General features: G+C 37.0%; 1 protein-coding gene across 2 annotated transcripts in view; it reads right to left on the bottom strand.

The window, feature by feature from the left end:
• CFAP210 (cilia and flagella associated protein 210) overlaps window positions 1-26,937 on the bottom strand; it is a 32,685-nt gene extending 5,748 nt beyond the window's left edge. The window contains exons 1-8 of one of the 2 annotated variants that reach the window (XM_045558733.1): window positions 26,764-26,844; window positions 21,166-21,332; window positions 20,162-20,388; window positions 15,200-15,373; window positions 14,910-15,103; window positions 8,245-8,401; window positions 3,523-3,662; window positions 567-759 (exon numbers count right to left, since the gene is read on the bottom strand). In XM_045558733.1, coding sequence (XP_045414689.1) covers window positions 567-759; window positions 3,523-3,662; window positions 8,245-8,401; window positions 14,910-15,103; window positions 15,200-15,373; window positions 20,162-20,212 — 909 coding nt within the window. In that variant the 5' untranslated portion in view covers window positions 20,213-20,388; window positions 21,166-21,332; window positions 26,764-26,844. Of the gene's footprint in view, window positions 1-566; window positions 760-3,522; window positions 3,663-8,244; window positions 8,402-14,909; window positions 15,104-15,199; window positions 15,374-20,161; window positions 20,389-21,165; window positions 21,333-26,763 lie in introns of both variants that reach the window. The other variant, XM_045558732.1, reaches the window with a different exon arrangement.
• Between the last annotated feature and the right edge of the window lie 23 nt (window positions 26,938-26,960).

The following is a 26,960-nucleotide window of genomic DNA, read 5'->3' as shown; positions in this document are numbered from 1 at the left end:
GACACCACTGGACTCTGGCCTGGGCAACAGATGGAGACCCTGTCTCCAAAAATATATATATAAATAGAAACATAATAGGGTAATTTTTATGTGATTTGTCTTAAATATATTCAAATGAAAAATATACTAATAAAAATCTTTGCATTTCAGATGGTTCTGAAACAGAAGAGATTATTACTTTGCATCTGTAAGTATCTTGCTTATAATTGACTGTCGTGTCATCTTCTCTTACGAAGTAAAGAGACCGGGTGTGGTGTCTCACGCCTGTAATCCCAAGCTTCTGGGAAGACTGAAGTAGAAGGATTGTTTGAGCCCAGGAGTTTAAGGCTGCAGTGAGCTATAATTGCACCACTGCACTCTAGCCTGGGCAACAGAGTGAGACCCTATATGGGGGGGCACGGTAGAAAAAGTAAATGTCTGATTTCAAAAACATAAAAAGATAATTCATACATTGTTTTTCACATCTCTTCTAGTTTTTAGTTAGAGAAGTAGAGGGGGTGGAAACCACAGTGGAAAGGTCTTAAATTTGTCTTTCGGTTTTTATTTGTCATAATTAAATTGTTTACCACAATGGCTCTATATTCTGCAATCGCTTTTAATTCTGCTTTGTTTTTTTCATATTTTTCTCCTTCTCTTTTTTCCCATTCAGCCTCAGCTTCTGCAATATCTCTAGCAATAATCAAATCTTCATTGTCAAGTTTCTCTTTCATTAGTTCACTCAGGAAGTTATTTATTCTTTCTCTCCGTTCCTCCATTAGCCTATAACAAAATACCATACTTGTCAAATCTTCTTGAACAGATTTGCAATGGAACCAAAATAATTTAATTAGTGAGTCTGAGATATTTTACAGTCTTTTAGAAAACTAAAAGGAACCCCATTGCTCCTTGTATACACTGATTAAGTGGAAATTATTTTTTAAATATAAAGAAACATATGGTCTAAAAATCCAAAGAGTGATATATGTAATACATACAATATGATCTTTGTGTGTGCATGTGTTTAGAAAGAGATGTTAAAATTCTGTATATTGAAAAATAAAAAGTACTTTATCAGACTACCCTGCTTACTTTAGCATTGGAGGCTTAGGCTATAAAAGGCATTTTTGTAAATAAAACCAAGAAAATATTTAGTAAGGGCCAGGTACGGTGGCGTGTACCTGTAATCCCAGCACTTTGGGAAGCGGAGGCAGGAGGATCAATTGAAGCCAGGAGACCAAAACCACTCTGAGCAACATAGTGAGACCCTGTCTCTACAAAAAATACAAAAAAAGAAAAATAAAATAAATACAAAGAAAAAACATCTGGCTAAACTGACTTAAAAGGAAAAAAGAAAATATTTAGTAAAAGTTATCAAAATTCTAAATAAATCCACCCTCATAATCCTCTGTCTGGCATTTATTCATAGCACTTTGTTGACCTGATTTGTTTATATGTCTCACTCCCTTTATACCATGAGATGCCTAAGGTCAGGGATTGAATGGGTCCTCTCTCTAGTCCAGGGCCAAGCATGTGCCTGGTACATCATAACAAAAAATATATTTTGTTAAAGAAATGGGTGCATTTTTATATATGAAACTGGGCAAAAAAATACTTTAGTTGTGACAAATTCACTAATTTATTGAGTGAATTTGCAAACCAACAACATGTAAGAAATGATAAGAAAGGATGCAGTGTATACCCTAAGGAAATTACAATCTAAAATGGAGCAAAAACATTTATGCAAATAACAATACAAGGCAAAGGGTGATAAATGCCATGAAAAAGCTAGACAAAGATATGGACAAAGGAGAAAAAAAGAAAGCTTTCACAAAAATGGGAACACTTCAGTTAGAATTTCAAAAAACAATATTTTAAATACATTTATTGATTTCTCAGTATGTGCCTGACACTATTCAAGGTGCTGGGGACGTAACAGTGAGCAAAACACTAAAAGTTGGGAGGCCCAGACTGGGTGCAGTGGCTCACACCTGGGCTAAGGCTAGAGGCTTGCTTGAGGCCAGGAGTTCGAGACCAGCCTGGGCAACAGCAAGATCTTGTCTCTATAAAAAAATTTCAAAAAATTAGCTGGGCTTGGTGGAGCACACCTGTAGTCCCAGCTACTCAGGAGGTTGAGGCAGAGGATTGCTTGAGCCCAAGAGTTCCAGGCTATAGTACACTATGATCACGCTTGTGAATAGCCACTGCACTCTGCCTCTAAAATATTTTTTAAAATAATAAATAAAATAAAAATCTCTGCCCTCATGGAGCTTTCATTATTGCTGCAGGAGAGGGACAATAAATAAATGATTAAAATATATAGTGCCATATATCAAGCAATGAGGAGAAAGAAAGCAGTTAAAATCATAAGTAATTGGGGAAGAGGTATAATTTTAAATAAGGTGGTCATGGAAAGTGTCAATGACAATATTTAAGCAAAGATCTGAAAGAGTTAAGGGAGCAAGTTTTGTGTTCTCTGGAGGTGGCAATGCCTAGAGAAGATACAGAAGTCCAGTATATGTGAGAAGAGGGAGAGGAGAGAACAGTAAGAGATGAGGTCTGAGAGACGAGGCTTGGATCAGCTCAGAAGTAGGGTGGGTATAGAGCCTTTTGGGCAACTGTATGAATCTAAGTCAAATGTGAAGCCACCAGAGGATTTTGCAAGAGGAAAAAGCATGATCTAGACAGAAACACCCTGTACTGCAACTTGGCCTCCTACTCTTCTCTCTCCACCCTATCACAAACTTTTCACTAAGGTAAGCAATGATCTCTAAATCTGTTAGATGCTTGATTTTTTTAAATCTTATTTAATCCTTCTATTGACCTAACACTGATGACTGCTTCCTTTTTTTTTTCTCCCCTGTTGGCTCCTTGATCTGAATGATGATTGTTTCTTACTGAAAACTCTTCTTCCTTGATGTTTCTCTGGTTTTCCTCCAATCTCTGGAAACTATTCTTTGGTCTTCACATTATCTTCTTTGTCTATTTGACCCTTAAATATGGAGTTCCCCAGTGACTATGTAACCTTCATTTCTTACCTATTCATCCTAGGTGAGCTCACCTGTATCCACAACTCCAACTACCACTTATATACCAATGGCTCACAAAGCCATCTCCAGCTCACATCCCTCTCATAAAGCAGACCAGTATTTCCAACCATCTACCAGATAATGTCCTGGATATTCCAGGAGTACCTCAACTCCCATGTCCCAACTAAAATAGTCAAGTCACTAAACACTCTACTCATATATAATATACTAAGACTTCTCTTCCTAAAAACAACTCATATCACAACTTCTGATTTGTAGTAATATAATTTCAGATAGTACTTTATTAATTATACAAATTATTATTTACTTATTTATTTATATATTTAGAGACAGGGTCTCTCTCTGATACCCAGGCTGGAGTGCAGTGGCACAATCATAGCTCACTGTAGCTTGGAACTCCTGGACTCAAGCGATCCTTCCGACTCAGCCTCCCAAGTAGCTAGAACTACAGGCGCAAGCCACTGCACCTGACCTACAAAGTATTGTAAAAGCCTACCTGTGTGTTTCAGCTTCTTTTTCTTTCCCCATTTGTATAAGACGCTTTTTTGCTTTAATAAATTTTTTAATCTTTTCATTTTCCTCCTCTTGCTGCTGCTGTTCTACAGCTTTGATGATATTTTTATCATGCATATGTTCCTTGGGGAAAAAATTGTATATTATCCTATCACAGAGAAAAATATCTTTTAACATGTCAATATCTAACAAGAACCTATCAAATGGTCACAGCTTCTGACCCAGTTATTTCTCTCCTGGAAATTTATCCCAAAGAGATGATCAGAGGTGTGCATAAATATGCCACGTACTTCATCTCAAAGTTATTCAGCAAAAAATTGGAAACAGCCTCTAAATATTTAATAATAGAAAAATGGTTAACTAAATCATACTCTCAATGACATAGGATGATACAAATAGTATAATCAATAAATGGGAGGAGAAAGAGCAGAATATAAAACATTACATAATATATTCCAATTTCACAAATACATATAAGTACAGCTTTATAATGTATATATGACTAGAAGAAATGTGTCCATGTTAACAGTAGTTATCTCTGGGGTATGAGATAATGAATGACTTTTACACCTTAATGCTTTTCAGTATTTCTTTTCAAATATCTCATTTCTTTAAAAATATATAATTTAAAATAATTGTATAATCAGAAAAATACATTAAATATAATTTTCATTTAATGTTTGAATAAGAATCTAGTCACATGGTTCAAAAATTTTAAATATTTTTAACATACACAGTGTAAGGTATCCTTCCACTCCATCCACTGTCTCTTCCTAATTCCCTCTCTAGACTCAATCACGGTTACTAGTTTCTTGTCTAGACTTTCTTTTTGCATATATACAAGAAACTACAGATGTGTATTCTAATAAAAATTTAAAAAATAGGTCACTAGTTTTTAAAACAAAAAATAAAAATCTGTTCATATTAGTAAATGTTCCATCATCCCAGCCTGAGTTAGCCATCATAAAAACAGGTGACTTTGAACACAATACCCTGAGTATATAGATATTAATATATTGGTGACTCTGTTATTATAAGTAGAAACCAATTCAAGGTGAAAGTTGTTAGGTGCAGCATTTAATCTACCAAAATATTTATAACTCAGGGTCTAGTATGTACCTAGAATTCTTAACTAATGTTCTATTTAATGGGTTAGCCTATAATCTGGTCAGGAAATATATTGGTCAATATGGTCAATATGATAAATTAATGAAAACACCAAACTGTTAAAAGTGATTATTTTGAATGATTCCTTAAAAGTTTTATTTTGCTGTTTTTTCCAAGTTTATTCTAATATTCATACAGACATTTTATAATAGGAAACAATATAGAGTTAATTAACACAACATTAACTCTTATTTTTCAAAACTGAAAGCTTCAGCCCAAGGTCACATAACTAGTCAACGGCAGAGTTAGCATCCAAAACTAGGTCTGTTCCACTCCAAAGTGACTTGGAGAGATAACAATTACTGTACCCAGGAACCAAGAACAAGAATTTATGAAAAAGAAGCAATAAAATTGTAAGTAGAACTCTTAAAAATTAAAACTTTGATAGCTAAAATAAAAATTCAATAGAAGCCTTAGAATACATAGTTGAGGACTACTTTCAAAGTAGAACAAAAAAAAAATGGCAGAAACAATTAGTTGCCTACTCAAGATTCTTTCCTCTCTGCTTCATTAGTAGCAAAACCCAAATTTTATTTAGGGTGAAAATATGCTCAGCTAGGAGGCTGTATTCCCAAGCTTTCTTTTCAGCTAGGTGTAACAAAATCATAACCAACGAGATTTTGTGGAAATTATTAAGTGGGACTTCTGGGAAAGTTACTTAGAAGCAGAACAGATAGTTAGGACACTCCCTTTTGATCTTTACCCTTTCTCCCTCTTGCTGTCCAGAATGTGGACTTCAGAGCTAGAATTCCAGCAGCCATTCAGGGCATGAGGTAACCTTGAGGACAGATGCCATCTGTGTTCTAAGAATAGCGCAGTAAAAAAAGAGGTTTCTCAGTCCCTGTTGACTCTGGAGGTGCCATTACCAGATTTGTAATGAGCACCCCTGAAATTTAAGCCTATAATTGTTTAAGCTACTATTATTTTGGGTTTTCTACTGTATGTTTTTGAGCCTTTTCCTAACTAATGAGAAAAGATATTTTAAAATTAGAGCATCAATTCAGAAAGTCCAGTATCTATCAGAGGGGTTATAGAACAATATAAGAGACAAAACTGAAAGGGACAAAATTATCCAAAAGATAAAATAAGACAAGCTCTCAGGATGAAAGGGATATGAGTTTCCACAATAAAAGCATCAACAGAATGCCCAGCAAAATGAATGAAGGCACATCATCTAAGGCAGATCACTGCAAAGTTTTAGAACACCAGAGATAAAGATGACCCTAAAAGCATTCAGAGAGAGAGAAAGAGAAGAAAAAGGAAAAAACGAAAAACGATTATATATATCTGATGCAGTCCATAAATGGCATCATACGTCTCAACAACAATACTGGATGCTAGAGGAATATGAAACAATGAATACAAAAGTCCAAATTCTGAATCCAGAATTCTATAACCAGTCAAACCAATCAAATATGACTTTAGAAGATTACCTTTTCAGACAATTCAAAAAATTTACCTCCCATAACCTCTTTCTCAGGAAGCTACTCAAAGATGTATTTCAGCAAGATGAGGGAATAAACCAAGGAAGCAGAAGATATAAGATTCAGGAAACAGGAGGTATGGCCCCAGAAAGTGGCCGAGGAAAGTCCCAGGATGGCAGCCGTGCAGACGGCCTAATGAGCAAGCACTCCACAACAAAGGGAAGGATGAGAGACTCTGGATGGGCAAGTTTCAAGAAAAACACCACCACAGATAATTTAATATTACTTAGTTGAACATTTGAAAACTAATACCAATATATATTTGATATAACTTATTAAGCAAATGGAAAAAATTGAGGTATATAGTCATCAGAACAAATGAAAACAAAGAAATTATTTTAATCATAGAAAAATAAACATTTATGCAAGCAAAAAAATATAACCACAATATATTACTTGGCTCTGCAGAGAAAAATCTTTAAATAATCATAATAATGATTTAAGTAAAATTGTGACAATTATTTGTGGGTGAGGAGAGGGGAAGAAGGGGGAAATAATGGAAAAGCGCTAAATCCTCAACTACCAGGACAAAGAAGCAGGAAATATCTCAAACTGGTAAATCAAGATGTGTATCTTTTACAGTCTAATATGTATTTTTAACATCTAAATGTAGAATATTACAATATAATATTCTAACAGAAGAAACAGCTAAAAGAACTTGAAAGTGGGCCAGGCGCAGTGGTTCACACCTGTAATCCTAGCACTCTGGGAGGCCAAGGCAGGAGGATCACTTGAGATCAGGAGTTTGAGACCAGCCTGAGCAACAGTGAGATCCTGTCTCTACTAAAAACAGAAAAAATAAGCCAGGCATGGTGGCATGCGCCTGTAGTCCCAGTTACTTGGGAGGCTCAGGCAGGAGGATTACTTGAGCCCAGGAGTTTGAGGTTGCTGTGAGCTATGATAATGCCACTGCACTCTAGCCAGGGCAACAGGGAGAGACTGTCTCAAAAAAAAAAAAAAAAAAAAGTGGTTGCCTCCAGGAAGCAGGACAAGTAGACCAAAGAACTGTTATTCTTCTTTCAAAACTTTTGGTGTTGTTTGATGTTTTAATTCCATGTACATATTACTTAAGAATAAAAATTAATTTTAAAGAAAAAATGTAAAAAGATTATGAAATCAAATAAAAGCAACATTCATAAGGTATTACCACTTGTTGAGCACATATTAATGACACAACAGATCACTAAATATAAATCACCCACTCATTCTTCACAACCACCATTTTAAGGTTAAGAAAATAAATTCATTTTTTAAAAAATATCATTTTCTTCTCTCATTCATGCATGAGAGCACATATACAATACAACCATACCAAATATAGCTACCCTAAAAGTACATATTCCCGTAGAAAACCAACTTAATAGTAACTTGTTTTCTACTCCACTATTCTTTTTACATCCCAAATATTTTCATACTAAAGAATAAAGATATTATTAAAGATATTAAAAGATAAATATTTAATAGTAAAGAATACATCTCTATAATGCATTCCTAGCAACGAAAGTCTAACTTTACAAATTTAAAAACTTATACTCCATTATTTTTTTAAACAATATATTAGATATTAGGCATTTTCAGGGACAGAAAGACAAATATTGCATGTTCTCCCTCATATGTGGGAACTTAAAAGGAAGATAGCAGAGTCGCATAGTGGAAGTGAACTGGGCCCATAATAAAGATGATGTCATGGCGGTAGAGAGTAGAATGATAGTTACCAGAGGCTAGGAAGAGTGGTGGGGGGTAGGGAATGTACAAGCATACAGTTAGATAGAAGGAATAAGTTCTAGTGTTTGATAGCACAGTAGGGTGACTACAGTTAAAAACAATATACTGTATATTTCCAAATAACTAGAAGAGAAGATTTCAAATGTTTCCAACACATAGAAATGGTAAATGTTCGAGATCATAGATAAGCCTGATTTGATCATTACATATTGTTGCATTTATCAAAATACCACACATATACCCCCCAAATATGTACAAATATTATGCATCAATAAAAAAGTTAGGCATTTGACTTTGTACATTTTTGTACTTTTGCACTTTTAACTTACAAAAAACAGTCTCCTGCTTTCATGTATCTCTTCCTTTTTCTTTTCTAGTTTTTTTCTCATTTCTATTTCATATAGTGAATTCTGTCGCTTTATTTCCTCAGCATCTTTTTCTTCTTGTTTTTTCCTTCTTTCTTCTTCTTCTTCATGTTCCTTTATTCTAAAGCAAAAACATAATTAAAATTGAAAGTAAAGCAGAAAAATAGGTTATGTTTTTAAGAAATGAATTAATAAAAGGTTCTAACATGTGATGATCTGAAGCTGCAAAGAACTTGCAAATTTCTTTGAGGAAAAGAACAAACATTAAACAGTAGTGACTAATACTAATCCATCTTGGCTAACCCAGAATTGCCAATACTTTCCTTTGCTCAAAATTTATTTCATGGGGCATGGTGGTGTGTGCCTGTAGTTCCAGCTACTCAGGAGGATGAGGCAGGAGGATTGCTTGAGCTCAGGAGTTTGAAGTGGCAGTGAGCTATGATGATGTCACCGCACTCTAGCCCAGGCAACAGAGCGAGACCCTGTCTCAAAAAAAAAAAAAAGCTGAGGGTGGTGATTCATGCCTGTAATCCGAGTACTTTGAGAGGCCAAGGCAGAAGGATCCCTTGAGGCCAGGAGTTTGAGACTAACCTGAGCAACATAGTGAGACCCTGCCTCTATGAAAAAATAGAAAAATTAGCCAGATGTTGTGGCGTGAGCCTGTAGTCCCAGCTACTTGGGAGGCTGAGGCAAGAGAATCACTTGAGCCCAAGAGTTTGAGGTTGCAGTGAGCTATGATGATGCCACTGTACTGTAGCCCAGGCAATAGAGTGGGACCTCAACTCAAAAATAATAATAATAACAAGGAAGTTTGAAATATCAGGAGAATTACCAAAATGTGACACAGAAACACAAAGTGAGCACATGCTGTTGGAAAAATGGCGCTGATAGACTTGCTTGATGCAGAGTTGCCACAAATCTTCAATTTATTAAAAAAAAAACAACACAGTATCTGCAAAGTACAATAAAGTGAAGCACAATGTAATTACTAATTGTAGTGTTATAAAGAAAATAAAAGATTAAGCAAAAGAATAATGATTGAGTTATTTAGATAACTTTGGACAGAGCTGTATTCTAAGATAGAGAAGCACTCTCTGATGAAGAATGGGACAGTAAAATTCCAGACAGAAGAAAAAGCATGTAAGAAGGCACTGAGCCAAAGGAGGGTTTGGCAGGTGCTGGAGGCCCTGGAAGGAAGATCAGTGTGACAGACGCATCACAACTAAGGGAAAGGAGTGGTAGAGAGGAGGCTGAAAAATAGACAAGGCCAGATCACACAGGGCCTTGCTGCAGATGATCAAATTTCCATTTTATTTTAAATGAATAGAAATCCACTGAAATGTTTAAGGTAGGAGAATATGACCAATTGTCATTTTAATACAAAATTTTTCTTGATGACAACTGAAGAAGGAATTGGGAAATAAGACAGTACGTGAGGCCAGTTAAGAGGCTGATGCAACAAACCATGGAATATATGTGTGTGGCCTGTACTAAGAAGACAGCAGTAAATTCAAGATTTGTTTTGGAGAAAAAAAACCAACATGAACTGCTATTATATTTGATATAGAAGATAAAAGCAAATGAGGAATCAAGGTGGATTCCTAGGTTTCCGGTTTGAACAACTGGGTGGGTAAGGATGCCACTGGAAAGTCCACTGTCAGGGTAGGGAATCAATAATTCTGTTAGACATTTTAACTTTGAGATACCTTTGAGACATTGAAATGAAGATATCAGGGAGGCAGCTGATATATGAAGCTGGGGCTCAAGAGAATTGGTTTAGACAGATTTAAATGCCAGATGTAGGATGGCATTTAAATCTATAAAATGGATGAGATCCTTAAGCCCTCTTCTCTTTCTACTCTTTCCCTAGATGATCTTTATCCAGGGTAAAGTGATGCAAACTATCCTATGATGATTTTTTCTTCTTTTGGGAAGCTGGTGGGATTAACAGATAGTAGTTAGTGAGTTTTCTTATGCAAGATCAATGAGCCCTTTATAAAGAAAGGCTAACCTAATAACAAAGGAGAGCTATGCAGTATCTATAGATGCTCTGTTAAGTTTCTTTTCAACAATTATGTATAAAGTTCTTGGTCAAAATCCCTCTATTTGGGGATTTTGGTGTCACTATGGTCCCTTATTTGCCTCATCCCTATGCCTATCATGCCCACTGGGTCATGAGTCACAGGTAGACTCTTATACCAAAGTCCCATAGTGGAATAAATGGCCCAGGTCTAGAGCCTAGAGATTGTCTGGAAAGTGGCTGAAAAAAATCTTAATTTCAGGCACAGGGCCAGCAGCTGTGCTATGTGTTTCAATTACCTATTGTTGAGTAACTAAATATTCCAAAACTTAATGGCTTAAAATAATAATAAACATTTATTATCTCACACCATTGCTAAGAGTCAGGAAACTGGGGTTCTCAAGACGATGCAGTCAAGATGCCAGTGGGGCTGTAGTCATCTGAAGGCTTGAGTGAGGATGGTAGCTTGCTTTCATATATCTGTTGTCAGGAGACCTCAGTTCCTTGCCACATGGATCTCTACATTGAGCTACTTAAGTGTCCTTACACTGTGGCAGTTAGATTCTCCAATAAGCAACCCAACAGAGACTGCAAGGAGGAAGCCACAATGTCTTTAATATCCTAATCTCAGATGTCACCTACCACCATTTCTGCCACATTCTACTCCTTAGAAGTGAATTACTATGTATAGCCCACACTCAAGGGCATAGGAATTAGGTCCCATCCTCTAAAGGAAAGAATACCAAAGAATGTGTGAAAATATTTAAACCACCACGTGGCAATTCCTGGGTAGCACTTGGTAATACAATTAATAGGGCATGCAAGGCTGGGCATAGTGGCTCACACTTGTAATCCCAACACTTTGGGAGGATCGCTTTGAGGCCAGGAGTTTGAGACCAGCCTGGGCAGTGTAGCAAGACCCGATTTCTAAAAAATATCTTAAAAATTAGCTGGGTGTGGTGGTGTATGCCTATAATCATAGATACTCAGGAGGCTGAGGCAAGAGAATTGCATGAGCCCAGGAGTTCGAGGCTGCAGTGAGCTATGATCATGCCACTTCATTGCAGTCCAGCCTGGGAGAGAGAGCAAGACCTTGTCTCAAAACAAAAACAAGGTATGCAAAAAGAGTCTTGCCTCTTGGTATTTTGCAATTTCCATTTCTTTATGATTAAAATAATTAAAATGCGGTCTTTTCCCAAAGAGGAGAGTCATTCCAAATTCTGGCAGACATTAAGGCACATGGCCTACAAAGCACATCATGACTTGTCCTAGCCCATCTCTCTAACCTCATCTTTGACAGTGTCCCCTTAGTCCTCTACAGCAGTGGTCCCCAATATTTTTGGCACCAGGGGCTGGTTTCATGGAAGACAATTTTTCCACAGACGGGGGGGAGATGGGGGTGGGGTGGGGGCGGAGGTAGAGCTCAAGTGGTGATGCACAGACCTGTTTTCCCAACAGGCCACAGACCAGTACCTGTCTGCGGCCTGGGGGTTGGGGACCACAACTCTATATTACAGCCATCTCAACTACTTGTAGTTCTCCAAATCCACCATAGTCTACCTCACTTCTGGGCCTTTACCTGTGCTATTTCCTCTGCTTAAAATACTTCTACAGTCCATTCTTTACATGGTTTATTCCTACTCATTCTTCAGAATTAAGTGCAAGAGCCAATCTCTTCTGAAAACCCTTCTCTAGACCAGGTCAGATATCCATTTTACATGCTTCCATACACCCTCTACATATATTTGCCAAAATATTAATATTTATCATTATATTCTAAGTATTTGTTCAATTTTTGTATGCTCCTCTCCCAGATTGTGAACTTCTTAAGGAAGAAGACTGTATTGTTTTCATCTCTGTATTCTCAATGACTAGAATAGTGACTGGCAAATGGAGCTTGTTCAGTAAGTGTAAGAATGACTGAATGAATATACTAATGAATGAATAAATTACCTATTTTGAAATTTTGCCGCTGAATAAACTCTTATAATTCAAGAAAGGGGAAAGAAACTCTCCTTTGCATGTCTTTTCTACCACATGGTCCTCTGTTCCCAATTCAGGTTAATACCAGTGCTACTATTCCAGTTCTATGATTTAAAAAGGCTTTTGATGGGCTCATCACCTTTATTCCTAATAGTGTTGTTTTTTTGAGACAGAGTCTCACTTTGTTGCCCGGGCTAGAGTGAGTGCTGTGGCGTCAACCTAGCTCACAGCAACCTCAAACTCCTGGGCTTCAGCGATCCTACTGCCTCAGCCTCCCGAGTACCTGGGACTACAGGCATGCGCCACCATGCCCAGCTAATTTTTTTTTTATATACATATTTTAGTTGGCCAGATCATTTCTTTCTATTTTTAGTAGAGACGGGGTCTCACTCTTGCTCAGGCTGGTCTCGAACTCCTGACCTCGAGCGATCCACCTGCCTCGGCCTCCCAGAGTGCTAGGATTACAGGCGTGAGCCACCGTGCCCTGCATGAAATTTTTCCATAATAACTTAGTGATAATTTTATAAACATATATTTTTTAAAAATTATAATAATAGATTTATATTTTCCTATGTTGTCTTCAATTACAGAATTAAGTATTTCTTATTAAATTTAAGATGTAGGGCCAGGCGCGGTGGCTCACGCCTGTAATCTTAGCCCTCTGGGAGGCCGAGGCAGGTGGATCGCTCGAGGTCAGGAATTCGAGACCAGCCTGAGCAAGAGCGAGACCCCGTCTCTACTAAAAAATAGAAAGAAATTATCTGGCCAACTAAAATATATATAGAAAAAATTAGCCGGGCATGGTGGCGCATGCCTGTAGTCCCAGCTACTCGGGAGGCTGAGGCAGTAGGATCGCTTAAGCCCAGGAGTTTGAGGTTGCTGTGAGCTGGGCTGACGCCACGGCACTCACTCTAGCCAGGGCAACAAAGCGACACTCTGTCTCAAAAAAAAAAAAAAAAAAAAAATTTAAGATGTAGGACTTCTGGAAAAAAATTGGCAACCCAAGCTTACATGTTGAACATCCTTCCTCTACTAATTCCCCACAATGCAACCAATATAATGGGGGAAATTCTATACCATTACTAGAAACTAAACCCTGGATCTTACCCTAAATTTTCATGAGATTTCTGGGGAAAATAAGGCAGCTGAGAGTGCACTGAGCATATGTAACATTTGGCCACCATCCACAAGGACAGAGCTCACCGTGAGCAGTAAGTAAAGGAATTTACACTGACCTCAGAACCTGATGAACATTTCCTAGACTGCACTGAAGATATACCAAGAAACAAACAAAACAAATCCTAAACCTGCTTGAACCTCTAACCTATTGCCAAATGCCACACACACACACAAAAAAAAATCCTGTGGCCTAAACACAGCCTACATACAAAGGCTCTAGGTGGGTGGATGGCCTGTGAAGGTGTTGCTGGGTAGCTTGCTGGAGATCAGACTGCTACCTTTGATTATCTCTGAGCTGCAGTATAGAAGAGAGATTTCTCAAACACAAATGACTCAACGATCAAATATTTGGCTCCCTCTGCCAATGGCTTTGTCCCTTACTTGTACAAACACTTAACACTTTATACTGCCAAAGACAAAATTACAATAAATCCAAAGGTTTCTCTTCTCTTTTTGCTATGGACTGAAATAAATGAAAAATACACAATTTGGGAATATATGTATCCTGAGAATTGATGTCTATGTCACTTAGACACATGATTTTGAGAAATAATTTTATATATGACAAAGTGAGAAAAGCATTTAATAAAATAATATAGTTGTTTCAATTTCATTTTATAAAATATGGGTATATGTGCTCAGGAAAAAAGTCTGTATCAGTAGATCAATGATTGCCAGAGGCTGGGGATGGGGGATAGAACTTAGTGCAAAGGGGCATAAGGGAACTTTCTGGGGTGATGGACATGTTCTATGTCTTGATTTGGGTGGTAGTTATGCAGCCATATGCTTTTTAAAAGGCAAATTTTACTGAACGTAAATTGTATCTCAATGAGCCTAAAGCCTCCACCATAAAAAAAAAAGTCTTACTGCTATACACCAAAACAATAATAGTAACTTCGCACTTTCATGGACATCTACTCTGTTCCACTATTGTTGAGGTTGTTCATATGACTTGCTTTAGACTCATGGTAGGCCAAGTATAGGTCCTTGTCCTTATTCTTGCAATTTTATGCTTGCTCTCTTCCATCTCTGTCAATAATACGTGAAAAGCTTCCCCCAGGTGGCTTTTTCATCCTGGACCTCAGAATGAATACACAGAGTGAATCAGAACCCTCCCCCACAACAATGAGCAAACCCAGCCAGTCCTGCAGCTTGAAGAAAAGATGCCCATCTAAGTCCAGCCTAGATCAGCCAACCCTAGCCAACCCATAGATGCATGAGAAATAAACGTTTATTGCTGTATGCCACTAGATTGTATGAGTGACTGTTACACTGCAATATTACTGTAGTAACCAATACACATCTCTGAGTAAGGAAGTGATAATGATTTTTAACCTCTTTGTACTTTTCCTATTGACTATTTTAGCATGTATTTCTTTTATAATCAGAAAAAAAACTATATCCATTTATGAGAAAAAGAGAAAGGTACAAATTTATGTACACCTACTGTTTTAGATGATCTTTGGCAAGAGCCACTCTTTCTCTGTGTCGTTTTTCTGCTTTTTCTTGTTCTTCTTTGAAAGCTTTTTCAATATTGAGTTTCAATTGTTCCTCCCATTTTTTATCTGATTTTAACTTACTCTTTTGGAATTCAATCTGAGCATCACGTTCTTTCATAACTCTACTAAGAAGAAGTCCCGACTGCAAAATAAAATTACAATATTTTAAGAAAATAATGTCAAATTATGTATAGATATGTTAAATATATATAAAAGTACAACAAAACCCAAGTAGTACATGAAAGTTTTTCACTCTTTCTGTCTGGTAGAATTGATATTGCTTTGCATTTTCAATGGCCTTTTTTCTTTCTCCTTGTTTATATATTTCTTCTTCCACATCAAGAACTTGTCTTTCTGCCTCTATTTCTTCATCACGCTTCTTTTTGGCTTCAAGTTTCTGTTCTTTCATTCCCTATAAAAAGAAAAAAGCAATTTTTTGTTTTCATTGTTCTATTTAATTTTATCAAAATTTAATATTAGAATGCGATAATTTGAGCTTTCATGAGTCTTTATTATATTTGCATATTTCATTAATAAATAAAAAATGAGGTTACACTTATAAGCTAATTGTTTAAACTGAATTTTTTATAGGTTAACATATTTACATGGTTCAAAATCCCAACATATTACCAAATCTACAGTGAACTTCTCCTTCCAATCCTAACTTCCATCTGCAATCTCCTTTCACTCTAAGATAACCACTATTATCAGTTTCTTATGTTTAAAATTGCTTTCCATAATTACATAATAAATATGTATCTTATTACTAATTACATAATAAATATATATCTCATACTATTTAGCTCCTTTAAAACAACCAACAGTACCATATTTTATATGCCCTTTTATACCGCTGAGGAGTCTACTCAATGTTCCACTTCGTATGAGGGCTTTCTTTTCCTCTATTGGCCATACTTTCTAAGTCTTAAGAAAACCTTACTTGCCCTGATATACTGATCATATTCTATGATTTATGTTAAAAGTGTTACTGTTTTGGCCGGGCGTGGTGGCTCACGCCTGTAATCCTAGCACTCTGGGAGGCTGAGGCGGGTGGATTGTTTGAGCTCAGGTGTTCGGGACCAGCCTGAGCAAGAGCAAGACTCCATCTCTACTAAAAATAGAAAGAAATTATATGGACAACTAAAAATATATAGAGAAAAAATTAGCCGGGCATGGTGGCACATGCCTGTAGTCCCAGCTACTCAGGAGGCTGAGGCAGGAGGATTGATCGAACCCAGCAGTTTGAGGTTGCTGTGAGCTAGGCTGACACCATGGCACTCTAGCCTGGGCAACAGAGTAAGACCCTATCTCAAAACAAACAAACAAAAAAAAAAGTTTTACTGTTTTGCCCTTTAAATATAGGTCTTTAATCCAGCTGAAATTCATTTTTCTGTATTCTGTTTTCTGTATTCTGAATCTTCTGACCCATGAATCTCCCTATTTATTTAGGTCTTAATTTTTCTCAGCAATATTTTATAGTTTTCAGTGTATAGGTCTTATACATCTTTTGTCAGATTTATCCCTAAGTATTTCATATTTTTGATGTAATAGTAAATGGTATTTTTTAAGGTTTCAATTTGCTAGTGTTAGCCATAGAAATACAATTTTTTCTTATATTGATCTATATGTATCCTGCAACATTGTTAACCTCATTAGGTCTAGTACCTTTGCTGTAGATTCCAGCAGATTTTCCACATAGAGAATCATAGCATCAGAAAATAAAGACAGTTTTAATTCTTTCTTTCCAGTCTGGGTGCCTTTTATTTTTTTTCTTGACTTATTGCACTAGGTAGAACCTCCAACACAACGTTGACTAAATGTACTGAAAGTGGACATTTTTGCCTTTTTCCTGATTTTAGAGGGAAGGTATTCATTCTTTCACTTTCAAGTATAATACTAAGTGTTGGGTTTTTGTAGCTGCCCCTGATCAAATTGAAGTTGTCATCTGTCCCTACATTGTTGAGTATTTTGGTTCTTTTAAAATCAGGAATGAATGCTGGATTTTTTAAATGCTTTTTTGGGTATCTATCGAGATGATTATGAGGTTGTTAATATTGTGAATTACACTGATTGATTTTCAAATATTAAACCAAGCTTGCACTCCTCAGATAAACTCCCATTGGTCATGTTGTATCATTCTTTTGATGGATTTAATTAGCTAAAATGTTGTTAATTTTTTTATCTGTGTTCATGAGGGATATTGTCTATAGTTTTCTTGAATTGTCTTTGTCTGGGTTTGGTATCAGAGTAATGCTGTTTATTGTCGTGATGCAGGATTGCACAGAAGGATAGAGAGTACTTGAAACTATCAGGAACCAAGGCAGCTTCTCTTTATTTTTGCCACTGATTTATCTGTCTGTCTGTTTCTTTCTCTCTCTGGAACTACATAATGCTTTTGCTGTGCTCCTCTCTGTGCTTCTGCTAGCATCCCTCCACCTGAGAGATAAAATAGCCCGGTTTAGTGCCATATGCCTAAATGAGAAACTACTTTGAAGTGGGGTGGTGTGTCCCCTAACTCCTTTTATTATCTCACTTGGGGAGAAATGCTGGGAAAAGTAATCCTTCCCTGCCCTTCACTTTCCTCCATTGTTTGAGGCACTGAGAGGCAGGGTTATTTTTTATTTTATATTAAAATTATTACAACTACAGATAAGCATAAGTTCTGTCTAGAGAGTCCTCGCTTTTTTTTTTTAAACATTGCATGTTTCCTTTGTTGTGATATACATTATTTATCTTTGGGAAGGGACATATTAATAGAAAGCTTGTGGTACTTTGCTTTAGGAACAATATTTATAATTTATTAATTCTTTTTTTTTCTAGAAGAGGGAAGAATGATATCATAGCTAATATCATATATGTAACATATTACATTCTCAAAAAGGCAAAACTATAGGGAAAGAAAACAGATTACTGGTTGTCAGGGACAACAGGTAGAAGAGTAGTTGGCTATAATAGGGCCTGAGGGAGTTTTGGGGGAGGATGGTATTGTTCTATAAGTGACTGTAAGGACATATGTAAATTATAATCTAAAAATCTTGATTTTTAAAAAGCGCCTGGTACATAAAGGAGTGGGGGGATGTAGGACATAGCCTGTATTTTTTTTACACGTTACTAGCACACTATGCATAGTGATTTATACCTCCATGGGTGTTAAAGAAGAAGAATAAATGAAGATTCATCTTACCAGCAGCAAGACTTACTATAAACCCCTAGTAGTTAAAACTGTGGTATAGGCACAGAGATTTAACAAAATAATAGGCTAGAAACAAACCCATGTTGTGACAACTAGAAATGTCTTCAAAAAGAATTTAAAAAAAATAAACCCATGTTATATATAGGAACTTGATATATGACATAAATGTCATTGCAAATCAGAAAGAAAAGGATGAGAATTCAATAACTGATACTGGGATAATTGGTATATGAAAAAGAGTAAATTCTCCCCAACTGATGTAGAGATTCAACATAATCCCAATCAAAATTCCAGCTGGCTTTTTCATAGGAATTAACAAGCTGATTCTAAAATTCATAAGGAAGTACAAAAGACCCAGAATAGCCAAAACTTAGGAAAAGAACAAAGTTGAAAGACTGATAACTACCTGATTTCAAGATCAATCAAATCTACAGTTATCAAAACAGCATATTATTGGAGTAATTGATGAATAGGTCCACGAAACAGAAAAGAGAGTTCAGAAATTTCCCCCACATGTATACGGATGGACAACTGGATTTTCAACAAAAGTGCAAACGCAATTCAGTGAAGAAAGAATAGTCTTTTCAACAAATTATTGTGCAACAATTAGATATTTATATGTAAAAACAAACAAAAAAACCCAAAACATCAATCAATACTTCACTGCATATAAAAAATTAATTAAAAATGGCCCACAGACCTATATATGGAACTTAAAATTCTAAAACTCCTAGAAGAAAGCATAGGAGAATATCTTGGTGATTTTGGTAAAGATTTCTTAGATCTAGGTAAAGATTTCTTAGATAAGCCACCAAAGGAATGATCCATGTAAGAAAAACTGATAAACTAGACTTCACTAAAATTAAACACTTCTCTTCAAAAGACACAGTAAGGGAATGAAAACTCAAGGCACAGACTGGGAGGAAATATTTTCAAATAAAATACCTAATAAAGAACTTGTGTTAGAATGTTTTTTAAATTCTCTAAACTCAATTATAAAACAAACCTAATTTTAATATAGTAAAAGATTTGAATAAACACTTCACCAAAGAAGATATACTACTGGTAGAAAAGAAGTTCATGAAAAGATGTTCAACATCATTTTTTTTATTTCATGAACTCCAAATCCACTGGACAACATCATTTTTAATTAGAGAAATTAAAATTAAATTTCTCTAGAGAAATTGATTTAATTACAGAAATTTAAATTAAAACTATAATGAGATATTTCACACCTATTAGAATGTCCACAGTTAAAAAGATTGACTATACCAAGTGTTCGTAAGAATGTAGAAGAAATAGAACTCTCATAGACAACTGCTGGGAATGTAAAAGTACAATTGCTTTAAAAAACAGGAAGTTTCTTACTAAGTTAAATAGATACCTATCAAAAGACAGCCATTCTACATAAAGATATTTACCAAGAGAAATGGAACCATATGTCCACACACAGACGTACACATGAATGTTTACTGAAGCTTTATTCATAATGGCCAAAAAACGGAAACAACTCAAATGTCAACCATCAACAAGTGACCAGATATACAAATTGTGGTATATCTGTACAATGGAATACTACTCAGCAATAAAAATGAATGAACAATCAATACACACAACATGAATGAATCTCAACATAACTGTGCTGAATGATATCTATGATAATAGGAAGCAGATCAGTGGTTGCCTAAGGATGGGGAGGAGGGGCAGGGGGGAGTGAGAATGAGTAAAACAAGGCATGAGGAAACTTCTGGATGATGAACATGTTCATTATCTTAAATGTAATGATGGTTTTGGGGGTGTATACATATGTCAAAACTTATCAAATTGTACACTTCAAATATATCTGACTTATTGCATGTCACTTATACCTAAATAAAACTATTAAAATGTGTTTCAATGCATTTATGATATTTTACATGTATAAATAATTATAAAAGAAGTATAAGAGAGTTCAAAGAAACAAATAAGTCTTCAGTACATGTGTACACCTGGATAGTTAATACTTACTGCATATGTATTAGTCCAATGTTTCACCACCTCTTGGGATTGAAAATGCATTTCTTTCTTTGCCTTTCTTTCTGCACGAAGGCATGCTGCTTCCCTTGTCAAACTGTCCAAGCTATCTTGAATCCTTTTCCATTCATCATGTGGAATTATGGTCACCTGCTGGAGATCTACTTTGCTGGGTAGAAGAGGTGGATAGGGAACTTGATCTTCTTCAGAGTTTCTTATTTCTAATAAGTTTTAAACAATGATTATTAAAGACTTTCAGGAAGAGTTTAAGTGACATTTTTTCTCAGCAATTTCTATACCTGGATTTGTTACTTGGAAATTGTTTCAAATATTTAATTTATTCTGGTTATCTCAAGAACAGCCAGGATTAAACGAAAAAATTACAAGGCCTTGAAATCAGAAGACATACATTGGAGTCCTCGATTGGTCATTTCCTTAAAGTATAAACTTGGGCAAGTCATTTAACTTCTTGGAATCTCGGTATCCTCATCTTTAAAACTGAGATCAATAATAGCTATTCCAATAGGTTTTATAAAAGCATTTTTCAAAGTTAACAAAGTGGCAGTTTATAAATGGATAACTTTGGGGATGTTCACCTTTTGGGGTTGTAGGCATTGTGATTGACTCTGTTCAACCTCTTCCCCACAAAGCAGTAGCAACACAATTTGGAGAAATGACTACAGTTCCAAGATGGGCCTATTTAGCTTAAGAATACTTGCACCTCCCTTGCCAATAATTATTTTTTTAATACGCAAAGAAATAGGACAAAGGGTTTACTTGCGACCCTTGTTTTTTATTTTTTATTTCTGCTGGCTGCCCTGGCCCTGCAGGAGCTAGCCAAGGAAGTCATGTAGCAAAGGGGCCTCATATTTATAACTTTTAGAAGTTTTTCCTAGTTCTTCTGGGAGAGACATCCAAAAGACTCTCAAGCTAGGTAAGAACAAGAAAGCAAGAAAGACAGATGGGCAGCCATCCTATGACCAGAAGATACCATGTACCTGAACCTTCACCACTGTTGCCTCTGAAATTGGTACACTTTTGCTGCCATTTTCTCCAAAGAATTGATTCAACATGCTGTTTGCTTCCTTATGTTGCTCTCTTCAGAATATAAATCTTGCATATGTAAAGACTCTGACTTAGTCCTGGTCCAGTGCTTTCACTCTCACTGCAAGAGAGGCTGAAAAGATGAAGTCTGCCTTCCACCTTAAGGAGGTAAGACTTGTAAAGAAGGAAACTCACCAAAATAGGAAAGGCATTTGAATAATAATGGGTAGCCACAGGCATAAATAACAAAGGTAGGATAGCACAGTGGGTAAGAATGTGGATTCTGGAGTCAGACTATCTGGACTTTTTCTGAACATACAATATATTAACTATGTTAATCTAGAACTGGGCCACCGAAGTTGGGCCAAATTATCACATATCTTTAAGGATCAGGAGGGCCCTGATTGATACAGAAGATTTCATATATCTCCACTTTAATCCACTGTGGTGGTGTTGAGTTTAATTCTCAGAGGGAATTTCTTATTTCCAAGATTCCTACCTCACAGCTGCTCTTGTATGATGCTAGTAGAGGCTGTTAGGGAAGTTAAAGTAGAGAGGGTAGGCCACAGTTGAAAGGAACAAAAGAGACAGAGATAGATGGACAGAAAGGATACAAATAGGTAGACTCTCAAGCAGTAGAAAGGGGACAAAAGCAGTGGCAAGTGACCTAAACGTATTTAAAATCAGTCCATGTGCCTGCCATATTGACACATTTTCCATGGATTACAAAATCTTTTTTACTGAGATTTATCATATAAAGGGTAACATTCAGTGGTTTTTACCCTATTCACAAGGCTGTGCAACTATAACTATTATCTAATTCCAGAACATTTTCATCTCCCCAGAAAGAAACTGTACCCATTAGCAGTCATTCCCCATTCTCTCCTCTTCACAGCCCCTAGGAACCAAACGTATTTTCTGTCTCTATGGATTTGCCTATTACAGACATTTGATATACATGAACTCCTACAATATGTGGCCTTTTATATCTGGCTTCTTTCACTTACATGTTTTCAAGGCTCATTCACATTGTAGCATGTTATCAGTATTTAATTGCTTTTTATGGCTGAATAATATTCTGTTGTATAGATGTAGCACATTTTGTCTATTTATCAGTTGATGGACATTAGAGTGGTTTCTACCTTTTGCCTATTATGAATAATGCTGCCATAAACATTCATGTACAAGTTTTTGTGTAGACAAATGTTTTTAATTACCTTTGGTACATACCTAGGAATAGAATTATAACTCCATATTTAACATTTTAGAAAGCGCCAAATTGTTTTCCAGAGTGGCTGCACTATTTTACATTTCCACTAACAACATATGAAAGTTTTAATTTCTCCACATCCTCCCCAAGACTTGTTATTGTCCCTCTTTTTTATTTCAGTCATCCTAGCGGGTATGAAGTGGTATCTCACTGTAGTTTTGATTTGCATTTCCCTAATGGCTGATGATGTTGAGCATCTTTTCATGTCCTTATTGGCCATTTGTATATCTTAGTTGGAGAAATATTAGTTCAAATCCTTTCCCATTTATAAAGTGGGTTGTTTATTTTTATTATTGAGTTGTAAAAGTTCTTTACAATCTGGTTACTAGACTCTATAATATATATTATTTACAGATATTTCCCCCCATTTTTTGGGTGTCTTTTCACTTTCTTGATAGTGCTCTTTGATGCACAAAATTTTTAATTTTGATGAAGGCCAAATCTATTTTTCTTGAGTTGACTGTGCTTTTGATATCATACCTAAGAAAGTGTCACCTAATCCAAGGTAATAAAGATTTATATCTAAGTTTTCTTCTAAGAGTTTTATAGTTTTAGCTTTTATATTTAGGTATATGATGCATTTTGAGTTAGTATTTATATATGGTGTGAGGTAGGGAGCCCAAATTTATTATTTTACATATGGATATCCAGTTATCCCAGCACCATTTGTTAAAAATATTATTCTTTCTCCTGTCGCACTGTCTTGGCACCCATGTCAAAATTCACTTACTATAGATGTATAGGTTTATTTCATTATTTCAATTCCATTTATCTATGTCTATCTTTATGTCAGTACCACATTGTCTTGACAGCTGTAACATTTTTTTTCAGAGATGGGGTCTCACTATGTTGCGCAGGCTGGATTGCAGTGGCTATTCACAGGCATGATCATAGTACACTACAGCTTCATACTCCAAAATTTCTATTTGGTTCCTTGTTATAATTTCTCTTTATTGATATCCTGTATTTAGTGAGGCAGCATTATTTGTACTTTCCTGTAGTTTTTTAGGCATATTTTTTTAGTTCTTTGAACATATTTACAATAGCTGTAAAATAACAAAAGTTTTTGTCTAGTAAATCCAACATCTGGGCATCCTCAGGGACAGTTTCTATTGAAACTTTCTTCCCATGTTTGGCCATACTTTCTTATTTCTTTGCATTCTTCATAATTTTTGTTGAAAACTGTACATTTTAAATGTGTCAAGAAATAAGATTGCGGCCAGGCGCGGTGGCTCACGCCTATAATCCTAGCACTCTGGGAGGCCGAGGCAGGAGGATCACTTAAGGTCAGGAGTTCAAGACCAGCCTGAGCAAGAGCAAGACCCCGTCTCTACTAAAAAATAGAAAGAAATTATCTGGACAACTAAAAATATATAGAAAAAATTAGCCGGGCATGGTGGCGCATGCCTGTAGTCCCAGTGACTCAGGAGGCTGAGGCAGAAGGATTGCTTAAGCCCAGGAGTTTGAGGTTGCTGTGAGCTAGGCTGACGCCACGGCACTCTAGCCAGGGCAACAGAGCAAGACTCTGTCTCAAATAAATAAATAAGATTGCTACACACTCAAAGTTCATTGCTGTTTGGTGACTTTTCTGAACTAATTCTGTAAAGTCTGTATTTTTTGTTATATGTGGCCATTGGATTCTCTGATTGGTTAGCTTAGCAGCCAGCTAATGACTAGACAGAAATTTCCTTAAATGACTGGAACTAATAAGTCTCCCAGTCTTTGCCAAAGAGCTCTCTGTGAGTATTGAGGCATGCCTTCAATGCTCAGGCAGAGAGTTTACAAGTCCATCTTAGCCTTTACTTTTTTCTTACACAAAGCTTCAAGGTCAGTCAGAGTTGAGAGCTTAAGGCATTTTTAGGTCTTTCCTGGGGATGTGCATAGCTCTATATGTATGTTTGGCCTTCTTGATCCCCAGGAAAAAGTCAGGAGCTTTCCAAAGCCCCCTGTGGACAGACATATCATTTCCCAGCTATTCGTTTCAAGTTTTTTGGTCAGCTTGCTGTTTGCCCTCAACTGCTATCACTGCTTGTCTTAGTCTGTGCTGCTATAACAGAATATCTGAGACTGGGTAATTTATAACAAACAGACATTTACTGGCTCATGATTATGGAGGCTGGGAAGTTCAGTACCATGGAGCCAGCATGTGGCAAGGGCCTTCTTGCTGTGTCATAATATGATTGAAGGCATTACATGGCAGAAGGGCAAAGAGTAGGCAACAGACAGAGAGTGAAAGGGGGTTTAACCTGCCCTTTTATAAGGAACCCACTCCCAAGATAATGGCACTAACCTACTCTGCCCTGGTGGCCTAATCATCTCTCATTAGTCTCCACCTCCCAACATTGTTACATTGGGGATTAGGTTTCCAATCTGCTTTTTGGGGAGTCACATACAAACCAGGGCACTGCCTGAGGCAGCTGTGATGTTAACAATTGCCACTGATCATTCTGACAAATATACCTGGTGTGCTCTAAGCCAGATCAAATAACAAAGAGCCTTATAAGTGAGATGTTTGAAGGAACTGTCAGACATGTCAAATAACAGTTATCTGGGAAATGAGTTTTGGAGGGGGCCAAACTCTGTTCTTCCCCCTTTGCAAGTTGCTAAGTCACTAGTTTTCACTGCAATTACTGTGGTTTTCCAGGCTACCATGGGACAAGGAGAAAAGTTAGGGACTAGGGCAAGTTAAAATGCTAAAAAGCTTGCTGTTTTTATCAAGATTCAGCTGGTTTTCTTGAATAAACACTTCCCAGACTGTTGCAAACCCTTGGTTATTTCCAGAGCTCTGAAAAAGTTAATTTTGACAATTTTTGACAGTGTTCTTGTTGCTTTTATGGAGGAGAGGGTTTTTAGAGATCCTTATTCCACCACTCTGGCTGATGCCACCCCACTAAACCTTAATATAATTATTCATTTTACAAATAATTTTCTACATGTTTGAGCTCCTCTCCTACTTCATCATCCTCCAAATGGAGATTATAATTTAGCAGTGGCGCTCAGATGGAAGCTTTTGAGCCAGCTGCCACAAAACATTATTTAACACTGTTAGGCAAATCTAAACCATCTAGTACTGCATATATAGGAAAGTGAATATGTGAGAGTAAATGTGCTCTTTCAATACTTGCCATATTGGTACAGGCTCTCTCTCTCTCTTTTTTTTTTTTTTTTGAGACAATAGTCCCACTCTGTTGCCCCAGGTAGAGTGCAGTAACGTGACCATAGCTTACTGCAACCTTAAACTCCTGGGCTCAAGCGATCCTCTTGACTCAGCCTCCCAGGTTGCTGGGACTACAGGTGGGTGCCACGACACCCGGCTAGTTTTTCTATTTTTAGTAGAGATGAGTCTCTTGCTCAGAGCTGGTCTGGGACTCCTGACCTCAAGTAATCCTCCCACCTCAGCCTACCAGAGTGCTAGGATTACAAGTGTGGGCCACTGCACCCAGCCCAGTCTCTCTTTTTTTTACATGACAAGATTCTCTGGGGCTACTTCATAAAGCCTTCACTGCACAAATACTAGTGTCCTTTAGTATCCCACTAGTGGTGAGAGAATGGGAGGCTCTCACTCTGCATCTGGTGCAGGGGGCTCTATTGCTACAGAAGCGCGGGGAATGACATGAAGATAGTTCAAATTCCCAAGGTTTTAGTTGTCACCATGACAACATTAAGTGCTAATTTACGGATTTAAGAAACTGTCCTAGTTGGAATTGAAAAGGGTTTCATCTGAATTACAATACCTTATGAAACTTTAATTTTTTACACTCTATAAAATCAAACTTTACCTTCATTTTAGACGTGAAGGAAAAGGAAAGGAGAGGAAAGGAAATTTAGATACTTCCTTCAGGGACTTTAGTGAAGACCACTTTAGGTTTTGCAGCACAGCCAAGACTGTAAAGAGGTCATTGATATTACCAGTAGTTACTCCAAATCAGTCAGTGATTAACAAAGCTCAAGCATGAGGGAAGCAAACGCCAGACGCTTGGAGCTCCAACCACGCAGTTTTAAGATCTGACGAGCCGTTGTGTTCTCTGATTTCCTATCTTTTCTCCACTCCTATTTCTGTAAACTTTCTCCCACCCACCCCCACTTCCCCTTTTTCTTTTCCAACCATTCATCTGAGGGCAAAACGGTCTAACTTCCACAGAGCCCAAAGATGCTTACTGAGGATGCTTTCAACTTGGTGGCGCCCGTCTCAAAAGGCAACCGAAGCCCTCACTTGGCACCCTCGTCTCCCACCTGGGGGCCAAAACCAATCCCTGTCCCAAGATGGGTCAGTTTAGCTCACCAGTGTTTTCCTTCGCCCGTCCACAGCGGCGCCGTCCAAACCGCGCCAGCATCTGTGACGAGGTGCCCGTGGCGCTCCCAGACTTCGAAAGGCAACTGCGGCGCCAAATGTGGCTGACTCCGGCTGGCGGAGTGTTTCTCCGCCACGCGGTCGCTTAGCAACGCCGCCGGAAGTGACGCCAGCCGTCGCCGAGGAAC

The sequence above is a fragment of the Lemur catta genome, chromosome 8 (assembly GCF_020740605.2).
Source record: "Lemur catta isolate mLemCat1 chromosome 8, mLemCat1.pri, whole genome shotgun sequence".
Classification (NCBI taxonomy): Eukaryota; Metazoa; Chordata; class Mammalia; order Primates; family Lemuridae; genus Lemur; species Lemur catta.
The sequence above is the reverse complement of the archived record's forward strand: the minus strand, read 5'-3'. Positions and strand labels throughout refer to the sequence as shown.